The sequence below is a fragment of the Loxodonta africana genome, chromosome 5, assembly GCF_030014295.1.
Source record: "Loxodonta africana isolate mLoxAfr1 chromosome 5, mLoxAfr1.hap2, whole genome shotgun sequence".
NCBI classification, from domain to species: Eukaryota; Metazoa; Chordata; class Mammalia; order Proboscidea; family Elephantidae; genus Loxodonta; species Loxodonta africana.
The window spans coordinates 24281002-24301261 of NC_087346.1; the positions used below are offsets into that span (position 1 = coordinate 24281002).

General features: G+C 39.3%; 1 protein-coding gene across 1 annotated transcript in view; it reads left to right on the plus strand.

Moving 5' to 3' along the window:
* Window positions 1-2223: 2223 nt before the first annotated feature.
* TNIP3 (TNFAIP3 interacting protein 3) overlaps window positions 2224-20260 on the plus strand; it is a 43725-nt gene continuing 25688 nt past the window's right edge. Inside the window, exons 1-6 of the mRNA XM_023548628.2 lie at window positions 2224-2380; window positions 5653-5733; window positions 7454-7519; window positions 9058-9189; window positions 13069-13197; window positions 18667-18786. Of these exons, the coding sequence (XP_023404396.1) occupies window positions 2345-2380; window positions 5653-5733; window positions 7454-7519; window positions 9058-9189; window positions 13069-13197; window positions 18667-18786 (564 nt within the window). The 5' untranslated portion in view covers window positions 2224-2344. The remainder of the gene's footprint in view (window positions 2381-5652; window positions 5734-7453; window positions 7520-9057; window positions 9190-13068; window positions 13198-18666; window positions 18787-20260) is intronic.

Consider the following 20260-nt stretch of genomic DNA (forward strand, 5'->3'; position numbering starts at 1 on the left):
CCCCTTCCCTAGCTCCTCGTTACACATCCATCGAGTCATTATTACCAAATGCACAGATAAGGCTGAGGGGAACCTTACACGATCAAGATTCCTTTCTACTGGAAGGAAAATATTTTTCCATTAGAGTTTTTGTTTTTTGCTTTTTTCTGATGGGAAAATTTTGGCGTTAATAGCGTCAGTCTCCAGGAAATCTCGGCTTATATACCCCAAAGTCAGATGATACGTGAGTCATAACTTTTGCGTTCAGAACTCTGTATGAACAATTGGATACCCGCCTGTGTTTTTGGACATCATTTTAAGGAAACATCAGTGTCAACACCTTTTCACTTAAACCTACCTCAAAACAGACAAATAAACCAAAAAGTAAAAAGCACAATAACTAGCAAAATGTCTATAAATTTGGTGTGAACTTTAATTATATGGATATTCAATAATTTATTCATTCAACAACGTTTGTGGAGCACCTGCTGTCTGCCATACCGCGGATACAGAGATAAACATTTGAGCATGTAAATAGATTATTGTAATGGTTTATGAGGAGTCCCTGGATAGTGCAAACAATTAACACACTTGGCTGTTAACCAAAAGTTTGGCAGTTTGAGTCCCTCCTAAGGTGCCTTGGAAGAAAATTCTGGCAATCCACTTCCAAAATACCAGCCACTGAAAACCATATGGAACACTGTTCTACTCTGGCATACGAGCCGTCACCATAAGTAAGAATCCACCAGACAGCAATTGGTTTTAATGGTAGAGAAGGTCAAGGTAAGGTGAAAGGACAGGAAAGGCACTGATTAGGTTTTTCAGGTCACCAGGCAGGAGGGAGGGTGAAGAGAGAGGGGACAGTTCAGGCTGAGATCACAACATATACAAGGGCTTAGATAAGTACAACAGAATGACTCACTTCAGGAAATGGAGGTAATTCAGTATTCAGGGTGTGAGTTAAGAGAATGGTGAGAGATATTAATAAGAAAAGGAAGGCTTGAAACTTGGACACCCATTCATGTCCTTCTAAAGAGTTTGAATTTCAGGAGTTTAGGTTTTATCCTACATATATGTGGATAACTCATAAACAATTTTAAAGAAAAATGTAAATAAAGTGATTGATTGCAAATTCCTTGTATTCAATTTCAGCAAAGACACATCCTTCCTTTTTTTTTTTTTTTTTTTTGCTCTTTCCTCTTTTGCTCCCTATCCTCCAAATCCACAATAAGGTTTTCTGTTTCATTGGGGTCTATTTGTGTATCTCAAGACCTCTGCCATTTTGTTCAGCTGCAGAATTCTCTCCTTCTATGTGAGAGACCCAGGTTCGATTCCCAGCCAGTTCATCTCAAATGCAGCCACCACCCTTCACTCAGTGAGGCTTCGCATGTTGCTCTGAGGCTTAACAGGTTTCAGCAGTGCTTCCAGTCTACAACAGACTAGGAAGAAAGGCCTGGTGGCCTACTTCTGAAAATCAGCCAATGAAAACCTATAGATCACGAAAGTCCTATCCCTATTTGATGGCAGCTAATAATAACACCAGTGCTCCATTACCTCAAGGTCCTGTTCAATGACCAAAGTTGGTTAATTCAAGCTGTTAGTGGAAAAAAAGACTTAACTCCGGAGGAGAAGCGGAGAAAATCTAGACTTGACCTCTCCACTTTTAAACTTGGGAAACCCCTTTCTGCCAATATGGAAGATCAGCATTGCGAACAATGCCCTCCTCCTTTTTTTTTTTTTTTTGTAATGAATTATTTTCTTTTTTATTTCCATAAGAATTAGTAGCACTGAAAAAATTATATATGACTCATTAAGTTCTACGCAACTAAGGTCACAGAAGGCATTGCCAGAAAATCACGCCTTTAGGAAGGCAAGTAACCGAGCTATCAAAAAGTCAACTGTTACCTAATTGCTCTGGGAAATACAGTGAAGTTATGGCAGTGAGGAAAGACTTGGTTTGCCCAGGCTTTCTGCAGCAACTTCTTCATCCAGTGGGAGAAACTGCCAGTAAAGGAAGAATGACAATTTACATACCGTAGCAAGGCTAATCTGCCCCATGTCTTAGTCACAGCCTGCCTACTTGAGACATCCTGGGAAATCCCTTTCTCGAAGAGAAGAAAAGTTAAAATTGCAGTTGCTGTGTTTATGATCTAATTCTGTGCAGTTCACATAGTCACTTCTGTTCATTTTTAATGAAAAATTACGTTGTTATTTTCTACCATGAGTTAACCTTTTTTTTTTTTTTAATTTTGTATATTTGGTCTCACCCTAAAGGATATCATAAAAGACATTTTTTTTTTTTCTGCTTTCCAAGACTCCAGAAAAAACAGCTTCCCTGGCACCTTTTGTACAAGGCACAACTAGAATGAGTGGCACAGAAAGTTCTACGGAGCATGCAGAGGTAAGAACATGTTTCTAGAGGATGAATTGACCATCTCTAGCATGGATAGCACTTTTAAGCATGGATAGCACTTCTAGTAGTTAATTATGAAACAGTGACAGTAGAAAATGACTAATTTGCTTTCTTTAGCTAACAGCTGCTCCGTATTTTTGACAAATGCTACTTAACGAAGAAGTATCTGGGCGATCATTACATTTCTTTTAACATCTCTGCACAACTTCTTTTATAAAATGAGAGCATAAATCCTCTCTAAATTCCTTTCAGTTCCCAAATTCTGTGAGTTCCGTATTTTTCTTTTGATTTTAAAGGAATTTGGTAAAGTATAAAACTTTAAAAATACTGTATAGAGGTGTTTAGAAATAAAACATGTTAGAGCAATTGAATATCTATAGTAAAATATTTACACATACAAAATTAATACCACAGGTTTTGTTCAGTTACTACCTCGCAGTAGGTTAGGGAGAGACTAGATACTTTTTGATTGATTGAATTAATGAGTAAATGAATGAATGAAAATGCTTTCTTAAAGCCTCTTAGAGATGACTGAAGTATAGTGGGAAAGTAAATAAAACTTATTTGTTCAATTAAGTATTTAATTTAGTAATGCCAGGACTTGAATACCTTGAAAGTTGTTATAGATGATATGGTAAATGAGAAAAAAAAAAAAAAAAAGCCTAGATACTTTTTACATGGATTATACTTTTTAGAGAATAGTTGTTCTGTAACCAAGCCCATAGAACGAATGACTAAAAATCTTTGTATTTATTGCAATTGTCAGATGTCTTAATTAGCAACTGGAAAGAAAAGCAAATATAAATGAAAAGTTCTGTCAAAACCTTTGTATCTGATTGATTTTGCTTCATTTTAAGATACATCTAAGACATATGAATCATTCTACAGTGTTGAGTAATTTCCAGAGAAATCCCTGGTGATGTATTTATGGCTTACGAGCAATTCATATTCACTGTGCTTTCTATCCTTTTTCCTCTCACCTTTGAAACTTCGGTGTTTCAAAAATCAGTACTTCTACACTTGCAAATAGATTCTTTTCCAGGTTTAGAAACTAGTTTTTTCAGCAACTCTTAATTATAAAATAAAAACCTAGGGTCAAAATATTTTATCATTTTTTGAAGAAAATTAATGAAAGTAGAAAAGAAATGCACACAAATGTATACAAATGGTTGCCGGTCGTAGATTCTGCCTACTTCACAAAACAAATGGAGGTTTTTTGATGGCTATAAATGCATAGTCCCCCTGGCACGGGGGATCTTGACCTTTTAGTTGGAAATCATAATAACCTGGGAAATTGGTTTAAGGTAGAGGTGTTCTGGCTCCACCCTCAGCAATTCTGGTTCAGTGTTCCCAGCAAGCTCCTGAGCCAAGTGGTTAAGAGTTCGGCTGCTAACCAAAAAGGCTGGCAGTTCGAATCCACCAGTCATTCCCTGGGAATTCTGAGGGGCAGTTGTACTCTGTCATATAAGGTCTCTATAAGTCAGAATCGACTTGCCAGCAATGGGTTTGATTTTGGTTTAAGATGACTCTGATGCGCTCTTGTGGTGAGAACCACAGGTCTAGAATCCAGTCTCATTGCATCTTCTGCTTTGCTGGACTCAGGACGCACTAAGTAGTATTGGGTCACAGCGTTTTCCAAATCAAAGATGCCTAAAGTTTAGCCTGTTCTGATGCAGAATGGGTCCACTCTCTAGGAAGTCCACCCCCCGAAAAAAGGGAAAACCCAATTACAGGGTCCAGTATACTCATCACCTGGGCTTTGATGTCACTCTTGGCACTCAGCCAAACCATATTCATAAGCTCAGGACCAAATATAATCATCTGAATTTACTGACCCCATGGACAAGTGTCTCTTTCTTCAAAGGTGGTCTTAATTATGCACTGGGATTAAATAGGAAGAACCTAAGAAAACTAAGCACTAACATCTATAAAAACCAAACCCATTGCCGTCGGGTCGATTCTGACTCATAGCGACCCTATAGAACAGAGTAGGACTGCCCCACAGAGTCTCCGAGGAGCGCCTGGTGGATTCGAACGGCAGACCTTTCGGTTAGCAGCCATAGCACTTAACCACTACACCACCCGGGTTTCCAGTAACATCTATAGAGATGTAAAATATCATCAAATCCTAGAAAAGTTGAGATATAAGTAGGGGAAAGATAGAAAAATACAGTTTTATAAATGACGTCTAATGAAAAAAGTCCTGAAATCCTATGATGATTGCAAAAGAGTTAGTTCCTGTAAAAGTTTCTGGCAAAGACCAGCATGTTTTGAAAATATTTCTTAATTGTTCAAGACTATCTTTAAGCAATACTGTGGTCAACAGTAACTATTGAGTCTGAAACTGAATAGCAGATGCAGGGACTACCATCATTACCCCGTTTACATTACTTATATGAAATTGAGGTGAGATGGTAACAAGAGTTGCAGTAGAGAAAACAGTCCTTTGCTTAAGTGAACTTTGCTGCTGGTGGACTTAGGCAGATGGGAAGCAGAGTTTGAAGAGCTTTTGTGCTTTTTTAAATGAACACACCCACTCCTAAAAAAAAAAGCTGCTTAACTTTTTTCATTATGCCAATGATTCATTATCAATCTAAATGTGTGGCCTAGTGGCTTAATCCAAAGGGCTGGTTAAAATTACACAGTGCTGGATAAATCTCCACCCACCTTTATAACTGTACGGTGTCATGGTCTTTAAGGTAGTCAATTAATTGTAACTTTAGAATCACTTTGCCCCATTTTAGGTGCTATGTGTTCTTTTTTTGTATCTCTGGTTCGGTCACTCCCCTGACTTTCCCCAGGGCTGCTATTCAGAATCTTACTGGCAATATGGGCACATCTACAAAAAATGACTTTCTCGAAATGCTTACTACGTAGATAGAGAAAATGTATCCATGAAACATACCTGACTTCTGTAAGATATTATACTGTGGAATGTCTTTTTTTTTTTTTTTTAAAGACTTGAAATTCAAATCCGTGAAGTTCTAATTTCTGGGCCTAGTATAAAGAGAAATTTATAATTTGTTCAAGAATTATTTTGGAAATTAATTCATACACGAGAGTCTAAAATATAAAACTGATTTGTCAACAGGTTTCTATGAAAGATTTATGGTGTGAGGATTGATACTGCTAGAATAGGATATTTTTATAAAACACAACATTAGATTGGATCAAATGCACGGGGTTTGTGAACAGCTGTATTTCTTCTGTTTCTTTGGGGAACTATTTTGTTTCAGTGCTCTTTTTTTCTTTCTTTTAAGTGTGTTCAATCATCAAGAAGAAAGAACTTGACAAATTCTCTTGAACATAAGATAAGGTGCTTGGAAAAGCAGAGAAAAGAGGTAATTTAGTTGAAGCCACATGTGTCATGGATTAATGCTGAGAATAAAATAGAGAATGCGTTACCTAGCGTCTTTATTTTTGTTATTGGCTCACTACATTTATCTCCAGTGTCTACTGGATTGTATTTTCTTAAGGGTAAATGCTTTCTTCTCACTCACCTATCTGTCTCTCACTGGATCTTTCGGTGTCTGTGCAATGATGAATAAGACAATGTGATGAGTCCTGGTAATTATACTCCTAATTTCCTCAATACTTGGATGTTTCCTTCACATGGACCAAGCGAGTTTATGACCTGTACCCTTTATACCTGGCAACTTGACACACCTTGAAACTCAAACTGTCAAAGGTTTTAAAGTACAGTTGACTTAAGGCACGGCGCCTTCACGAGTTGTATGAACAAATGCGCAGGAGTTAAGAAGTACTATCATAAAAAATGTTTGTTTCTAAAGAATTATTTGGAGTATGATGGATATTATTCTAAATGAGCTGTGTTTTTCTGAGTGTAATGGTTGTTAAAACCTCTTTACTCTTTTTTTAACAGGGGAATAGGTGAAAAGCATAACAATTGAAGCACCACATATGTTAGCCATTTTGTCATTCCTCTTCCAAACCATTCTATGTATTAACATCCTTCACGTTCTCTTCTACAGTATCTTTCACTCCTCTCTGATACTGCATAGAATATTGTGATCTGGAAAATTCTTGAACTATAGCACAGTAATGTTACTATAGTACAGAAATGTTAATCCCTAAAATTCCAACTCATCAAATATCTTCGCATAATAGTATTGTATAGTCTTACACTAAATATTCATGTCTATTGTCCAGCTTAAGCATTACCTAGCTAACTACCACCCTGAATTAGGTATTTTGTTGTTCAATTAGAAACAAGTCCTGCTATTTTTTTTTTAATCATCATGACTATCTTCTGGGTATTTTTCCGATATTGATAACTGCTTGAATTTTTCTTAATGTAGGAAGTTGCAAACTTCCACTATAAGAAAATTAAGACACAGGCCACAGTGTTTTTTCTTGTTTTTTTATATTTAGCACATAGTTTTAGCACCTCCAAATTGTTTGCAGCCTAAACTATTTCTGAATCTGGTCTTGGGACACAGCTATTATTCCGTGAGAATGTATACTTGCCGAATGGTTATACTATCCATCAGTGGAATATATACTACAAATCATGTGTTATTTTAAAAAACACATTATTGCAAAAGCACAAATATAAGCAAATGCTTATCAGTTAATGGAGTCTGGAATCTGTTAGTATAAATTCTGCTTTTAAAAGACTAGAAAAAATGTTTCATTATAATAATCAAGTAAGCACATAGAAAATTATGTGAGAATCTAGCCAAATTGCCCTTCCTACAGTAATAAATCTTACAGAAAACCAACAATACTTCAAAATTTTCACCAGATTCTGGCTGGATTAAATAAAGAAGGTGAAAATTCAGATAACTAAGGAAGTGAAAAGTTGCGGATAAACTGCTTAGCTGACTAGTTAAGGTACACCCAAGATTTAAATGTTTTTTTACATGTGACCCAGTTACAAAAAGGTAAGAGCATATCCAATTAAATCATCTCAGCCCAGCCAGATTTTGGCGGAAGAAGTCCTATCTTCACCCATGGTTTCCAAAAATAAGATTTTATTTTGACCAAATTGCCAGAGGAACATAAATCCTTTACTGATACACCAAAATTTAATAATTTCAGCTCCTGGAAGTTAACCAGCAATGGGATCACCAATTTAGAAGCATGAAAGAGCTATATGAAAGAAAGGTAAACATCTCTCTCTGTTTCAAACTTGCTTCTAATCAGTAATCCTGGTGGGGCCAAGTGTGTGGAGACTCATTGATTTCAGCTACTTGAGATCTGTGGGTAACCAACTCTTGAGAAACAAGAGCAGGGGGTGCTGTGTGCGTTATCTGCCTCTTGGTACTGAAGATTAATAGACAGCATCAGGGAAATGTCTTGAGCATGGCTAAAGAAAGGTGCTAAAAATAGCCTACAGCAATGGCTCAAGAGTCCCCTTGCACATTTTTCATGCCCTACAGAGATTTCCGGCCTCTGCTTTGTTGCTAGCAGCCACAAATATACAAGATTATATAAGAGGCGAGGGGTAGTTTAAATTTCATGCTGCCTTATCCAAAACTAGCTCTCCAATTCTGTAAGTAGTTACAAAAGAAGAAGAATAAAAACTCACTGCCGTTGAGTCGATTCCAACTCATAGCAACCCTATAGGACAAGCAGAACTGCCCATAGGGTTTCCAAGGCTGTAAATCTTTACGGATAGCATAAGCTATTTCCACAGACAAAGAAAAAAAAATTGGTAATAGTGAAAGTGTGAGGGAAAGTGGGGCATCCCCTCTTCTCTCGAAAGTGTGTTTGCTGAAGACGTTTTTGCTTCAGTGAGAAAAGACCTTTTTGGAGAAAATATTCCTTAATAGGTAAAAGACCATTTACTATTTTAAATCATTCTATCATCAAAGAGAGAAAGTAAATTCCCTTAAATCATTCAGATGCTTGACCACACGTGAGTAATATAGCCACGTTGCTCTCTTCTTCCCCATTCTGATGCCCAGAAGTATTAAATTTAGAAGGTGCAGGAGAATGTTCCCCCTACCAAGGCAACGATGGGCAGGCTGCCTTGTTTTATTCAGTTTGGGGCAGTTTAGGTCTCCGGATTTTAAAGGCTATGTTTGCAGAGAGAGTGTTCACATTGCCTTCCTGAATGGCTTGCAGGAGTGTGAAGATTCGGTATTAATAACAGGTTTAATTCCCATCACTGAAGAAATACTTGTCTCTAAGGCTTTTCTCACTGGCCTGTTGTCACTCTGACATCTAACGTTGCTTCTAGAATTAGGTCAAGTGCTGCAGGTTACTGAGGAGTTAAAGACCCTGTTTGTTTTTCTCCGGTGGAGACATATTCTATCTAGTCCCTCACTGCCGTTCCCAGCTCTTGCAAGGCACATCTTGAGACTTGTAGAGTGACAAGCCTAGAAGTCCTTCTGTCTAAGGACTAAAAAAAAAAAAAAAAAAAGGACTAAGTCTTTATTTATTCCCGCAGAAGTGGTGTGCTTTGAATAAAGGAGGGAAGAATAGGGCTCTGTTTTGGTGCAAGGTGTTTGCTTTTCCTCCAGTCCACAAAGCTCCGTTTTAAATGCAAATATCCTGATATATGTGGGAAGGAAAGCCTGTCCTTGGGAACATCCAGAAATGGGGCTTTTCTGTCCCCAAGTGGATAGGCTGGGAATAAATCCGGGGATGTGTGAACTTTGGAAGAGGTGTCTGCAGCTGTCTGTGAATGGCTTCCTCAGGTCGCGGAGCTGAAAACGAAACTGGACGCGTCAGAAAGGTTCCTCAGCAAGTTGGAGAAGGAGCGGCATCAGTGTCAGAGTGACAGCGAGAGGCAGCGGGACCTGATCCGGGACCAGCTGCAGCGGGAACAGGTGGGCGGGGCTCAGGATCTGATTAAGAGCAGGGAGGTGGTTTCCTGTTAACTAACTATCTACCGTTTTACTAAAATCGGACTCACTGATGAGCAATGACAGATGTCCGAGGGTGTATGGGTTGCGCAAGCCCCCAAGAGCCACAAATAAGAGCCACTGCTCTGGAGATCTGGAAGAAGGAAGAAGGTTCCCTGCTCTCTTCCTCCTTTGCTGCACAGATAGACAAGCAGCAATTTGCCAGGCCCTTTTACCCTGGTGTCGTAGTGGTTAAGCGCTAAGGCTGCTAACCAAAAATGGTCAGCAGTTCAAATGCGCCAGGCATTCCCTGGAATCTCTATGGGGAAGTTCTACTCTGCCCTATGGGGTTGCTACGAGTTGGAATCGACTCAATGGCAATTGGTTTGTGTTTTTTTGTTTTTTTTTGTTTTTTTTTTTGGTACCAGGAATGTTTAAGCGCTGGGCTCCTAACCTAAAGATGGGGGTTCGAAGTTACCGTAAAGACCTGGCAATCTGCTCCCCTAAAGGTTAAACACCTCCCACCCCCACCATGGAGCCGATTCCAACTCTTAGTGACCCTATAGGACAGAGTAGAAGTGCCCCATAGGGTTTCCAATGCTGTTATCTTTTCAGTAGCCAACTGCTTTCTGCCCAGAACTCCTGGTGGGTTTAAACCACCCACATTTTGGTTGGCAGTGGAGCACTTCACCACTGCCCCACCAGGAATCCTCTCTCTAAAGATTACAACCTAGGAAACCCTATGGAGCAGTTCTAATCTGCCTTATAGGAACACTATGAATAGAAATCGACTGAAAGGCACTGAACCCCACAAAACAGCCGCCGGGAAAGAGAGGACCCATCCGTAGATTTGGTAATATCTCTTTAGAGCCATTTTGGCCTAGGAGACAATTAATTTTTTCTTGAATTTTTATTCATTTTTTAAAGAATGTTCAAGCCAAAACACCAAACCCCTTGTGGTGGCGTCGATTCTAACTCATAGCCACCCTATAGGACATATACCATGCCTATTACTAGTGTTTAATAATAACAACGTGACAATACTTTGCATTTGTACACAGATTTTCAGTTTATAGAGAACGTTGCAAATAGATATTAGTTTTGTAATTAAAAAAATATGACATTTTAAAAAGTACTTCAATTTCATGATCTCATTTAACATTATCAGCCCAGCTGTGAGGAAGGTATTATTTCCCCCAATTTAAGATGAGAAAGTGCTGTAAAGAGGTTAGATGAATACTGTTGATAATTCAGTACTTGGGAAAGTGGGATTTGAACCCTGTCTCCAGATTCTAAGGTCCCATGAACCCCTGCTGAGTCCTGGACAGTTACAGTTAAGATAATGGTTTCTCCTAAGACAAACTTTTTCATCCTCGTTTTACTTTCAGTTATTGAACTTTATGGATTTTGTAGAAAATGCAAGGAAAACTTTAATGGCTTCTCAATTTTTTTTAGATATATTAAAAACCAAAACCAAACCTGTTGCCATCGAGTCAACTCTGACTCCTAGTGACCCTACACGACAGAGTAGAACTGTCTTATATGGTTTCCAAGAAGTACCTGGTAGATTTGAACTGCTGACCTTTTGGTTGGCAGCCATAGCTCTTAACCACTATGCCACCAGAGTTTCCATATTAAAAATAAAAACTGTAAATAGTCTCCGATGAAGTCATATCATAGACGTTGTGAGACATGTGGCCTTATGTTAAGACAAGCACAATTCTTTAGTCAATGTTGTAAATCCAGTGAAGGCAATGCCAGTCCAGTTTTTCCTACCTTGCCATAGATGTCTTCATCACCGTGAGTCAGAGAAAACAAGCTTTAGCAACTCCCTTTCTACCATGTAACAGTCACTTCCTTTTCCATTTTCAACCTGACCAGGAATCTTAGTACTTTCCCTTCCTAAGTCCAGGACCATTTTCTAGTTAAAATTAGTTTCTTTTAAATTACACTAAGTTAGGCAATGATGGGTTCATTTTCTAAGTGCATGAACCCATTCTATTTAAATAGAAGACAATAGAAATATTTTCACTTTTCAAAAAATAAATTATGTAGATTTATTAAATTTAATAATTATATTCAGAAATATCTATTATTAAAATGACATACTTTAACACCTATATCAGTTACTTTCTCATCCTGATTTACCTAAAGCCTGCAATACTTATTTTATTAGTTAAAATATCAACCTCGTTAATATCAAAGAATTCACTCCACACAAAGTTACTATCTAGAATATGAAATTTGGAGATGGAAGACGATTTTGTCTGAATCCAGAGCCTGTTTGGTTCTAAGCAGTTGACCTTGCTTCCCTTATTTAAAACTCTGCCTTGTGGTGCTGATTTAAAACATGGGTGGATGATGGCAGTTGGACTCCTTGACCTCCACCTTTTAAAAAATAATAATCACAGTAACATAATGATCTGAATAATTATCCACACTGAATGATCTTTTTTGATCGGAATTTTATCTTCTCCTCTCTCCAGTGCTAAGGGATGCAGAATTGGGCTTTGAGAAATTTATTATTGTTTTGTTGCAATAACTCATTTTTTTTTAAGATGTCCACTACTTGTCTTAGTTATTTAGTGCTGCTATAACAGAATGGAAACCCTGGTGGTATATGGTTAAGTGCTATGGATGTTAACCGAGTGGTCGGTAGGTAGTTTGAAACCATCAGGTGCTCCTTGGAAACCTTATGGGGCAATTGTACCCTGTCCTATAGGGCCACTATGAGTCGGAACTGGCTGAACAGCAGTGGGTTGGGTTTTTATAACAGAAATACCACAAATGGGTGGCTTTAAGAACAGAAATTTATTTTCTCATAGTTTAGGAGGCAAGAAGTCCAAATTGAGAGGCCCAACTCTAGGGGAAGCCTCTCTTTCTCCGTCCGCGCTGGGGGGAGATCTTCGTCCTTTTTCAGCTTCTATTCCTAGGTTTTTTGGCAATCATATGGCATGTATTTTCCCATCACTTTGTGCTTGCTTGCTTACTTGCTTAATCCGCTCTTTTATATCTCAAAAGAGATTGACTTAAAACACACCCTACACTAATACTGCCTCATTAACATAACAAAGAAAACTGATTCCCAGATGGGATTATAACCACTGGTATAAAAACCTGTTGCCCTCCAGTAGATTCCTACTCACAGCAACCCTATAGGAAAGAATAGAACTGCGCCATAGGGTTTCCAACGAGTGGTTGGTGGATTCGAACCACTGAGCTTTTGGTTAACAGCCGAGCTCTTAACCACTGCACCACCAGGGCTCTACCATAGGTATAAAAAAAACCAAACCCAGTGCCGTTGAGTCGATTCTGACTCATAGCGACCCTACAGGACAGAGTAGAACTGCCCCACAGAGTTTCCAAGGAGAGCCTGGCGGATTTGAACTGCCGGCCCTTTGGTTAACAGCCATAGCACTTAACCACTGCGCCACCAGGGTTTCCACCAGAAGTATAAGGGTTAGCATTTACAACATGTATTTTTGGGGACACAGTTCAATCCATAACGCTACTTTTACTGAATCACTTATCCATCACCTTATAACAATAACTGCCTGTTCTGCAGCCCTATTTGATCCTAGAAAGTGAGGATTGGGGGTTTTAATATTGTTTTCTATGTCACAAAGCTTCCAAGAAGTAGTACTAAGAGTAAAATGAAGATTTCTTAAATTCCTTTCTTCCACCTAAAGAATATTATTCTAATGGAATGTCTAGTGGAAATCCAGCAGGTCTTGTTTCTATTGAATTTCAAGAAGGAAGTACAACATCTGCCAGCAGCTGCGGATGTATCAGGATTCCTGCCCTGTCCTCTCATCTATATTTTCTTGAATTTGATTTTGTTTTCTTGCTCTTTCTTTACTTTAGAAGGAAAAGGAAAGCCTAAATGAAGAATTACATGAATTGAAGAAGGAGAATAAGCTTTTGAAGGAAAAACATGTTCTTGCAAACAAGAAGAAGGAACGTTACGAATGTGAAATAAAACGCCTCAATAAGGTATCAGGCCAGGTCAAGCCTGGGAGATGCAAATGAGAGTCTCTGGGTAAAGAACACAGTCCTGGCCGAGAGTCACAGTGAAGTCTCCAGGGCACCAGCTCCCAGCCTTTCGGGCTAGCAGATGGTGGTCCTCTGTAATTTCTGTCTGCATCTTTCAGCCACACTTGGCTGAGGAGGCTTTAGACAAGGGATGCGCCCGCACAGAATCAGCTTGAAAAAGAGAAGTGCAGAGAAATTACAGAGGATGGTAAGCAGCATTGTTGTAGTTAGAAGGAACCACAGAAAGTGGGTGTTTGCGAACAATAACGTATCTCTTGGTTGACCACAAAAGCTTCCTGAGGAAACAAGCTGCTCTTTCAAATTATCATTGCAGAACTGGGCATGATGCAGGCTGTATGGAAGCACGGTAAATGCCAAACCCGAGCCTGAGAGGGTGGCCTTCTGAGGAATAACAGGATGGGGAGAGATGGCAGGAGAAAAAGTTAACGGCTATTAGGAAGATGCAAGTCCCTTAATACCTTTGCTCTGACTTAACTATTTCAGAGGGGCTCCCTGTGAACTGGGTGGTGCAAACAATTAAGGCAATCTAATCAAAACCTGTTGCTGGCGGGTCGATTCCAACTCATAGCGATCGTATAGAACAGAGTAGAACTGCCCCATAGGGTTTCCAAGGAGCGGCTGATGGAGTCGAACTGCCAACCTCTCTGTTAGCAGCTAAGCTCTTAACCACTGCCCCATCAGGGCTCCATTAAGGCAATCTACTTTTGAAAAATCAGCCATTGAAAGAAAACTCTATGGAGCACAGTTCTACTCTGACACAGGAGCTGGAGTTGAGTCAGGGGCAACTGGTATCTGTGAATTGCCACGAAAGGATACAATTGTGTATGTGTGTGCATTGTTTGTGATTATTCTACGGACTAAGTGCTTAATTCACTTGGGGAAGCAATGGCTGTCTTGTTCAGGGAAAAATTTCAATCCTTTGCTGCAAACTTTTCCAAGAGCCAAGTCATATGTGGAATATAGGAAAACTGCTAGCATATGGTTGAGTTGAGAAGATCTGCAGCTTTCCAGCTAGATATTTCTTTGCCAAAGAAAGAGAAATTGTCTTCTAAAACAAGGGTAGGTGATTGACTGAACTTCCTGTGTAAACTATCGTAGTTAGAGTGCCCTTTAAAGATCCCCAGGTGTTATGTATGTGCCAGTGGAGGTGATGTGGGTGCTTGACAGTGATGTTAATTTCGATGTGCTTGCGGTTCAAGTTATTCTTTAGGAGAAAATGGAAAAGTGGTGATTGGTTTCATAAACATGAAATTTCTCCTATTTTTGGTACATTACTATAAGTTTCCTTACATTCTCTAGTTTACCTCCCTAAATGTAGGCTAGGCACAGGATATAAAGCCTAGAGTAACTAAGACAGCCAAGAACTCTGTTTTTTGCTCATGTCCCTGTGCGCACTTCATTTTTGTGTGTTCGTATTTATTAAAAAAAAAAAAAAGCGTTGCTGTCAAATTGCTTCCGACTCATGGAAACGCTGTGTGTGTCAAAGTACAAGTTTGCTTCATGGGGTTTTGGATACTGATTTTTCAAAAGTGGATCATCAGGCCTTTCTTCTGAGGCCCTCTGGGTAGACTGAAACCACCAGCCTTTCACTTAGCAGGAAGTGCTTAATCATTTATAAGCCACCCAGGAAAAAGTTAGAAAAATACTAATTTTATAATTCTGGTGACTATAATCATAAAATCACCACCAAAAAAGTTAATTTGAGTAAAGTTCAAGTATTCACACAGATGTTACCTTCTCAAAGAAGACTTTTCTGACTATTCTAATTAAAATTGCACACTCTCACCCTGGTATACCCTGCTTTGTTTTTTTTTCTTTAGTTACTGTCTAATATATGCTTAATGTCCCACATTTATTTGTTTTCTATCTCCCAATCTTAATTGTAAGCTCCATAAGGGTAGACTTTTGCAGTGCTGACTTTTCCCTTAGCCATGGTAAGCACAGTTCCTGGTGTTGTCCTTGTTAGTTTCTGTGGCATCGATTCCGACTTGTGCAGCGCCTAGGGTCTGAAATAATTTTAGGGGTCTCTGAAAACATTTTAATTTCTTTAAAATCAGAAAAAAGTGAAATTTTAAGTGGGAGAAAATGTTTTAACATATAATATTAATATAAACATCTTTATAACAATGCAGTAATAAAATATAATTTAATATCTGTTTTTTATGGAGGAAGAGGCCCATGAAGGCAACAACCAATGGGGTTTTTCTGTTTTGTTCACTGCTGTACCCCAGGTGCCTAGAGCAGGGCCTTGCTTATTGTAAGAATTTAAATATATGTTAAATGAATGGATGGTTGAATAAATGAATATAATTAGCTAGTACATAGTATGTTCGCTAGCCCTTTCTGGACCTGAGATTCACACTTTAACAGGCATAATATATTACTTATGACTAGTAAGGAAAAAATAAAAGAATGCTTAATGCCAGAAAGAATTCATTCCTCACATCTGTACCTTAACCCTGGTGGCATAGTGGTTACGTGCCACGGCTGCTAACCCAGAAGTCAGCAGTTCAAATCTGCCAGGCGCTCCTTGGAAACTCTATCAGGCAGTTCTACTCTGTCCTGTAGGGTCATTATGAGTCGGAATCGACTTGACAGCAGTGGGTTTGGTATACCTTAACCTGTCCTTTAAAAATATAAGTATAAGGTGATGAGTTATGAAAAGAGATTTTTTTTCCTCATCTAACACATGTGCTTAGTGGAATGTGAGAAATTATTCTTCTTCTCTTTTACACTGCTTATTTTTCTTTTATAATCTTTGTAACAAATAGAAGTGACCTACAGTGTTCATTTGGGTGGTTGACTGTACACATCATTCTCGCACAGCATGGAATTTGGTACCCCCTCCGCAACTTGCACAAGCTCACTGCCTACAGACCCATTCAGTCTGGAAATTTGTAACTTGTCAGTTTAGTAATTAATATATGGTTTTCAGAAGTTCACACAACTGTGTCTCTCTATGTGTACTCAAGTTAACTTTTTATTTCCTTTGAAGAAAGTACCCAAAGGCATTGTTTTCATCAAGTTTCTCGAATAGAAGCCAGATGTTCAACTAAAATGAGAGCAATTACCTGAGGCTAGTCAGCTAGTGCCACCCATGGGCAAAACTGATTTGTCTGACTTCTCCTCATTGTGAGTAGGGTAGATACATTTGGTGAATATGTGCTGATAGCAAATAACTATTCTAGAGTATGTTACAGGTGTTCGTTCAAGGAAGTTGGAAAACCCCCAAAATGGAATGAATGTCTGTCAGACCCACCTTCCATTTATGACTCATTTGCAAAATTTCTAGAAGCCTGAATAACATGAAAGGTACACCAGGAAATTCAAATACAACAAGACCCACAAAAATACTCTTTTCATAGGTGAAGAAACCAGCATACTTGATTGTATTCTTTCCCTTGGTTCACTCCACCCTAGATTCTTCCTACTACAATTAACACACCTAAAAAACATCTGTTATGACACTTTCTAGAGCTATGTAGGTTAACAACAAATTCTAACAAAGCATAAACCATTAAACAGGAAAAAAGTTCCTGTTTCTCTTACAACTTCCTGAAAAATGATATTAATGTCAGGCTAGACAGTACCATAGCTTCTAAGGCATTCTCTTAGGAAACTCATTCTACCCACACAAGTTCAAGACCATAATTTTGCTTTAGTTTTCCTACTTTTATGACCATATATTGTACAGTAATGTAAGGGAATGAGTTACTAGTAGTACCACTCAGTGGACTGCATCAAAGCTAAAGAAAAACTCGCTGAGGAAATTAATTCTCCTTAGAGCTGGGAAACCCTGGTGGCATTGTGGTTAACTAACCAAAAGGTTGGCAGTTTCAATCCACCAGGCGTTCCTTGGAAACCCTATGGGGCAGCTCTACTCTGTCCTATAGGGTCAGTATGAGTCGGAATCCACTCCACAGCAACGGGTTTGGTTTTTCGTTTTTTTTTTAGGGCTTTGAACATGAAACCTTTCTATCTGTACAGAGGAGTCATTTGATAATAAGCAAGCAGTCATGTTGTAGGGTCTGAGGCCACACCATGATGAGGTGTTTTCAGTCACAATTCTTGGAAGCCTTTTTATAGAATTCATCATGAACCAGGGGTCTTCAGAATACAGGCAATGAAATGTCCTTTGCATGAGCTGACAAAGTATAGTATATGTAGGAGCATTATGGACTCATGAGTAAGGATGATACTCTTCTTGGTGAACCTAAGTGTCTCTCATTTCCTTCACCTTCTTAGCCTGTGGTGAAATCACCAAGTTGTATTGGATGTCAGGAAAACAGGGAGCCCTCTCCACCCTGTACTGAGTTAATGGATGCTTTGCGGTTGTTGCCAGGTGCCGTTGAGTCGATTTTTGACCAACAGTGATCCCATGTGACAAAGTAGAACTGCCCCACTTGGTTTTCTAGGCTGTAATCTTTTGGAAACCCTGGTGGCATATCGGTCAAGAGCTATGGCTCCTAACCAAAAAGTCAGCAGTTCGAATCCACCAGGTGCTTCTTGGAAACTCTGTGGGATGGTTCTACTCTGTCCTATAGGGTTGCTATGAGCCGGAATCGACTCGATGGCAATGGGTTTGGTTATTCTGGTTTAATCTTTACAGGAGCAGATCACCATGTTTTTCTTCTGCAGAGCCGCTGTGTGGGCTCAAATGACCAACCTTTTGATAAGGAACCCAGAGTTGTGCCACTGGGACTCCCTAATGGATGCCTTAATGGAGAATAAATACAACTGTGGTTAGGTGAAAGAACGGAGTGCTGAAGGAGGACAAGGTGGAAGAGAAGCAAATAGATCTAACACAGAGTGTGTCTGCATAGGTTCACATTTCTGTTGGTTTCTCTCTCTTCTAATAGCGGAATTGTGTGATTAGGTGGCAGAGGTTGATACAAAATGTTATCTGGGACCAGCAGCATCAGCTTCTTAGAAATTCAGATTCTCAGACCCTGCCCCAGATCTACTGATTCAGAACCTCTGGGGGCAGTGCCCCGCGATGGGTGGCTTTACTAGCTCTCGGGGTGATTGCGATGCTCACTGAAGTTTAAGGATCCTTGACAGAGTGTATATGTGATTGAAGCAGAGAATCTAGAGAAAGGCAATAGATAATGTTTTCCTTTCATGATTAGGTGGTGAGGGGGAGATGGTCCAACATCAAAGCCCTCCTATGTAACAATGGGGGTTGAATAACTTAAGCATTTTTATGGAGAAAAGACTGAGATTCTGACAAAAGAATATATATGCTAGAAAAATCAGAAAGAAGAATGTTATTCAGTCATTTGGATCAGCATTAAAAATGAAGTCGTTCTACCTTGCTGTCGCATCTGAGACAGTGGCTGTAACAATTACAGAGGAATGCACATGATATGGTAAATCTTAGATCGACAGCATGTTTCTCTTACATGTTAGGCTCTTCAGGATGCCTTGAAGCTGGAGTGTTCTTCATTTTCTGAGGACTATTTGGGGAAGTCGGAAATGAAGTGCAACCATGAAGAGATGAGGACGCAAGTGGAAGTTCTCAAACATCAGGTGAGAAGTTAGAAGTGGCATGATCATATGGAATACATGGGGCCAGTTGTTCATGCTTCTTTGGACATTTTTTAAGGTCTTGCTGTTCAACACTTTTCAAAGATTCTTGCATTTATTTCAGTATAATTATCTGATTTTAAAACTTGATACAAAAATACAGACCGGCGAGTCCAACCCCTACATTATATAAGAGGCAATTGAGCTTCACATGAGTTAAATGTCTTGGCCAAGATTTCATAGTTAAAAGAAGGGCATGCTAATTAACATTTTGGTGAGATTCTATTAGCACTGCGTCTAGAGACTTTCACTTAGATGCTATGTATTTTGAAAATGCTATTAACTCAAACCCTGGACCTTTTAAAAGAATGGTAGGTGCCGTATCAGCAGGGCTGTGAATCTGCAGCTGCTGACCTTTGAACAATGAGGACAGCTGTAAAATCAATGCTCTGCGATGATTATAATCACTGAAGATCTAGGTCTGCCCAGCTACCCCTACAGATAGATGATGGCACCACCTACCAATTTATTGACACCCAGCGGCCTCCCCCTCCACACTAACCCAACCTCACCTACTGCTGCCAAGTGGGCAGCAAAAAAAAAAAAAAACATGCAGATTCTCTACAGCTTCTGTGTGGATCAGCAGCAGAGAGTTGTGGGACTATAGGAAACAAACCTGTTGCCATCCGGTCAGTTAACTCATGGTGACCCCATGTGTTACAGACTAGAACTGAACTCCATCAGGTTTTCTTGGCTGTAATCTTTACTGAAGCAGTTCACTAGGTTTTTCTTCTGTGAAGTCACTGGGTAGATTCAGCTGCCAACCTGTAAGTTAGCAGTCGGTCCCAAACCACTTGTGCCACCCAAGGGCCTTGAGGGCTATAGCACTGCCTAAACTTAGAAACAAAACAAAACAAAAAATCTATGGTGATCCATGTGTTACAGAGTAGAACTGGGTCTAAATTTAATTCAGCCAGCTTGGCTAGAGTTCCTCTAGCTGAGTGGCCATCCATGCGTATCACCTATCTTTTCCTGTGAGAGGTTAAACAAACTCATGCAGGTAGAGGGTTGGAACAGTGCATTGCAATATTGATAAACACAGGATATATGTATATGAAGCCTGATCATATATGAATCCCAATCCCTGAAGCACCCTTGTCAGTTACATGTTAGGGGTGGGAGTGAGGCTATCCCAGAAAAAAGGGCTGGAAAGTATTGTTCTGATGTCCTTGGATATGATTTGTTGGCAATTTGCTCCAAGCAAGCATCAATTACAAGAATTCTTGATGCAATATATGGATACAGCAAGCAATTCTGTTAGCATTTTTGTAATTTACTTTGTTGTTATTACTTCATAGGACATAACCTATTTGCAAATCAGCCTAAATAATTGAGAGCACATGATGGCAAAGTTGAGTTCTCTATTTTGTAGCCTTGGCAGTGCAGTGGTTAAGCACTCGGCAGCTACCAAAAGGCC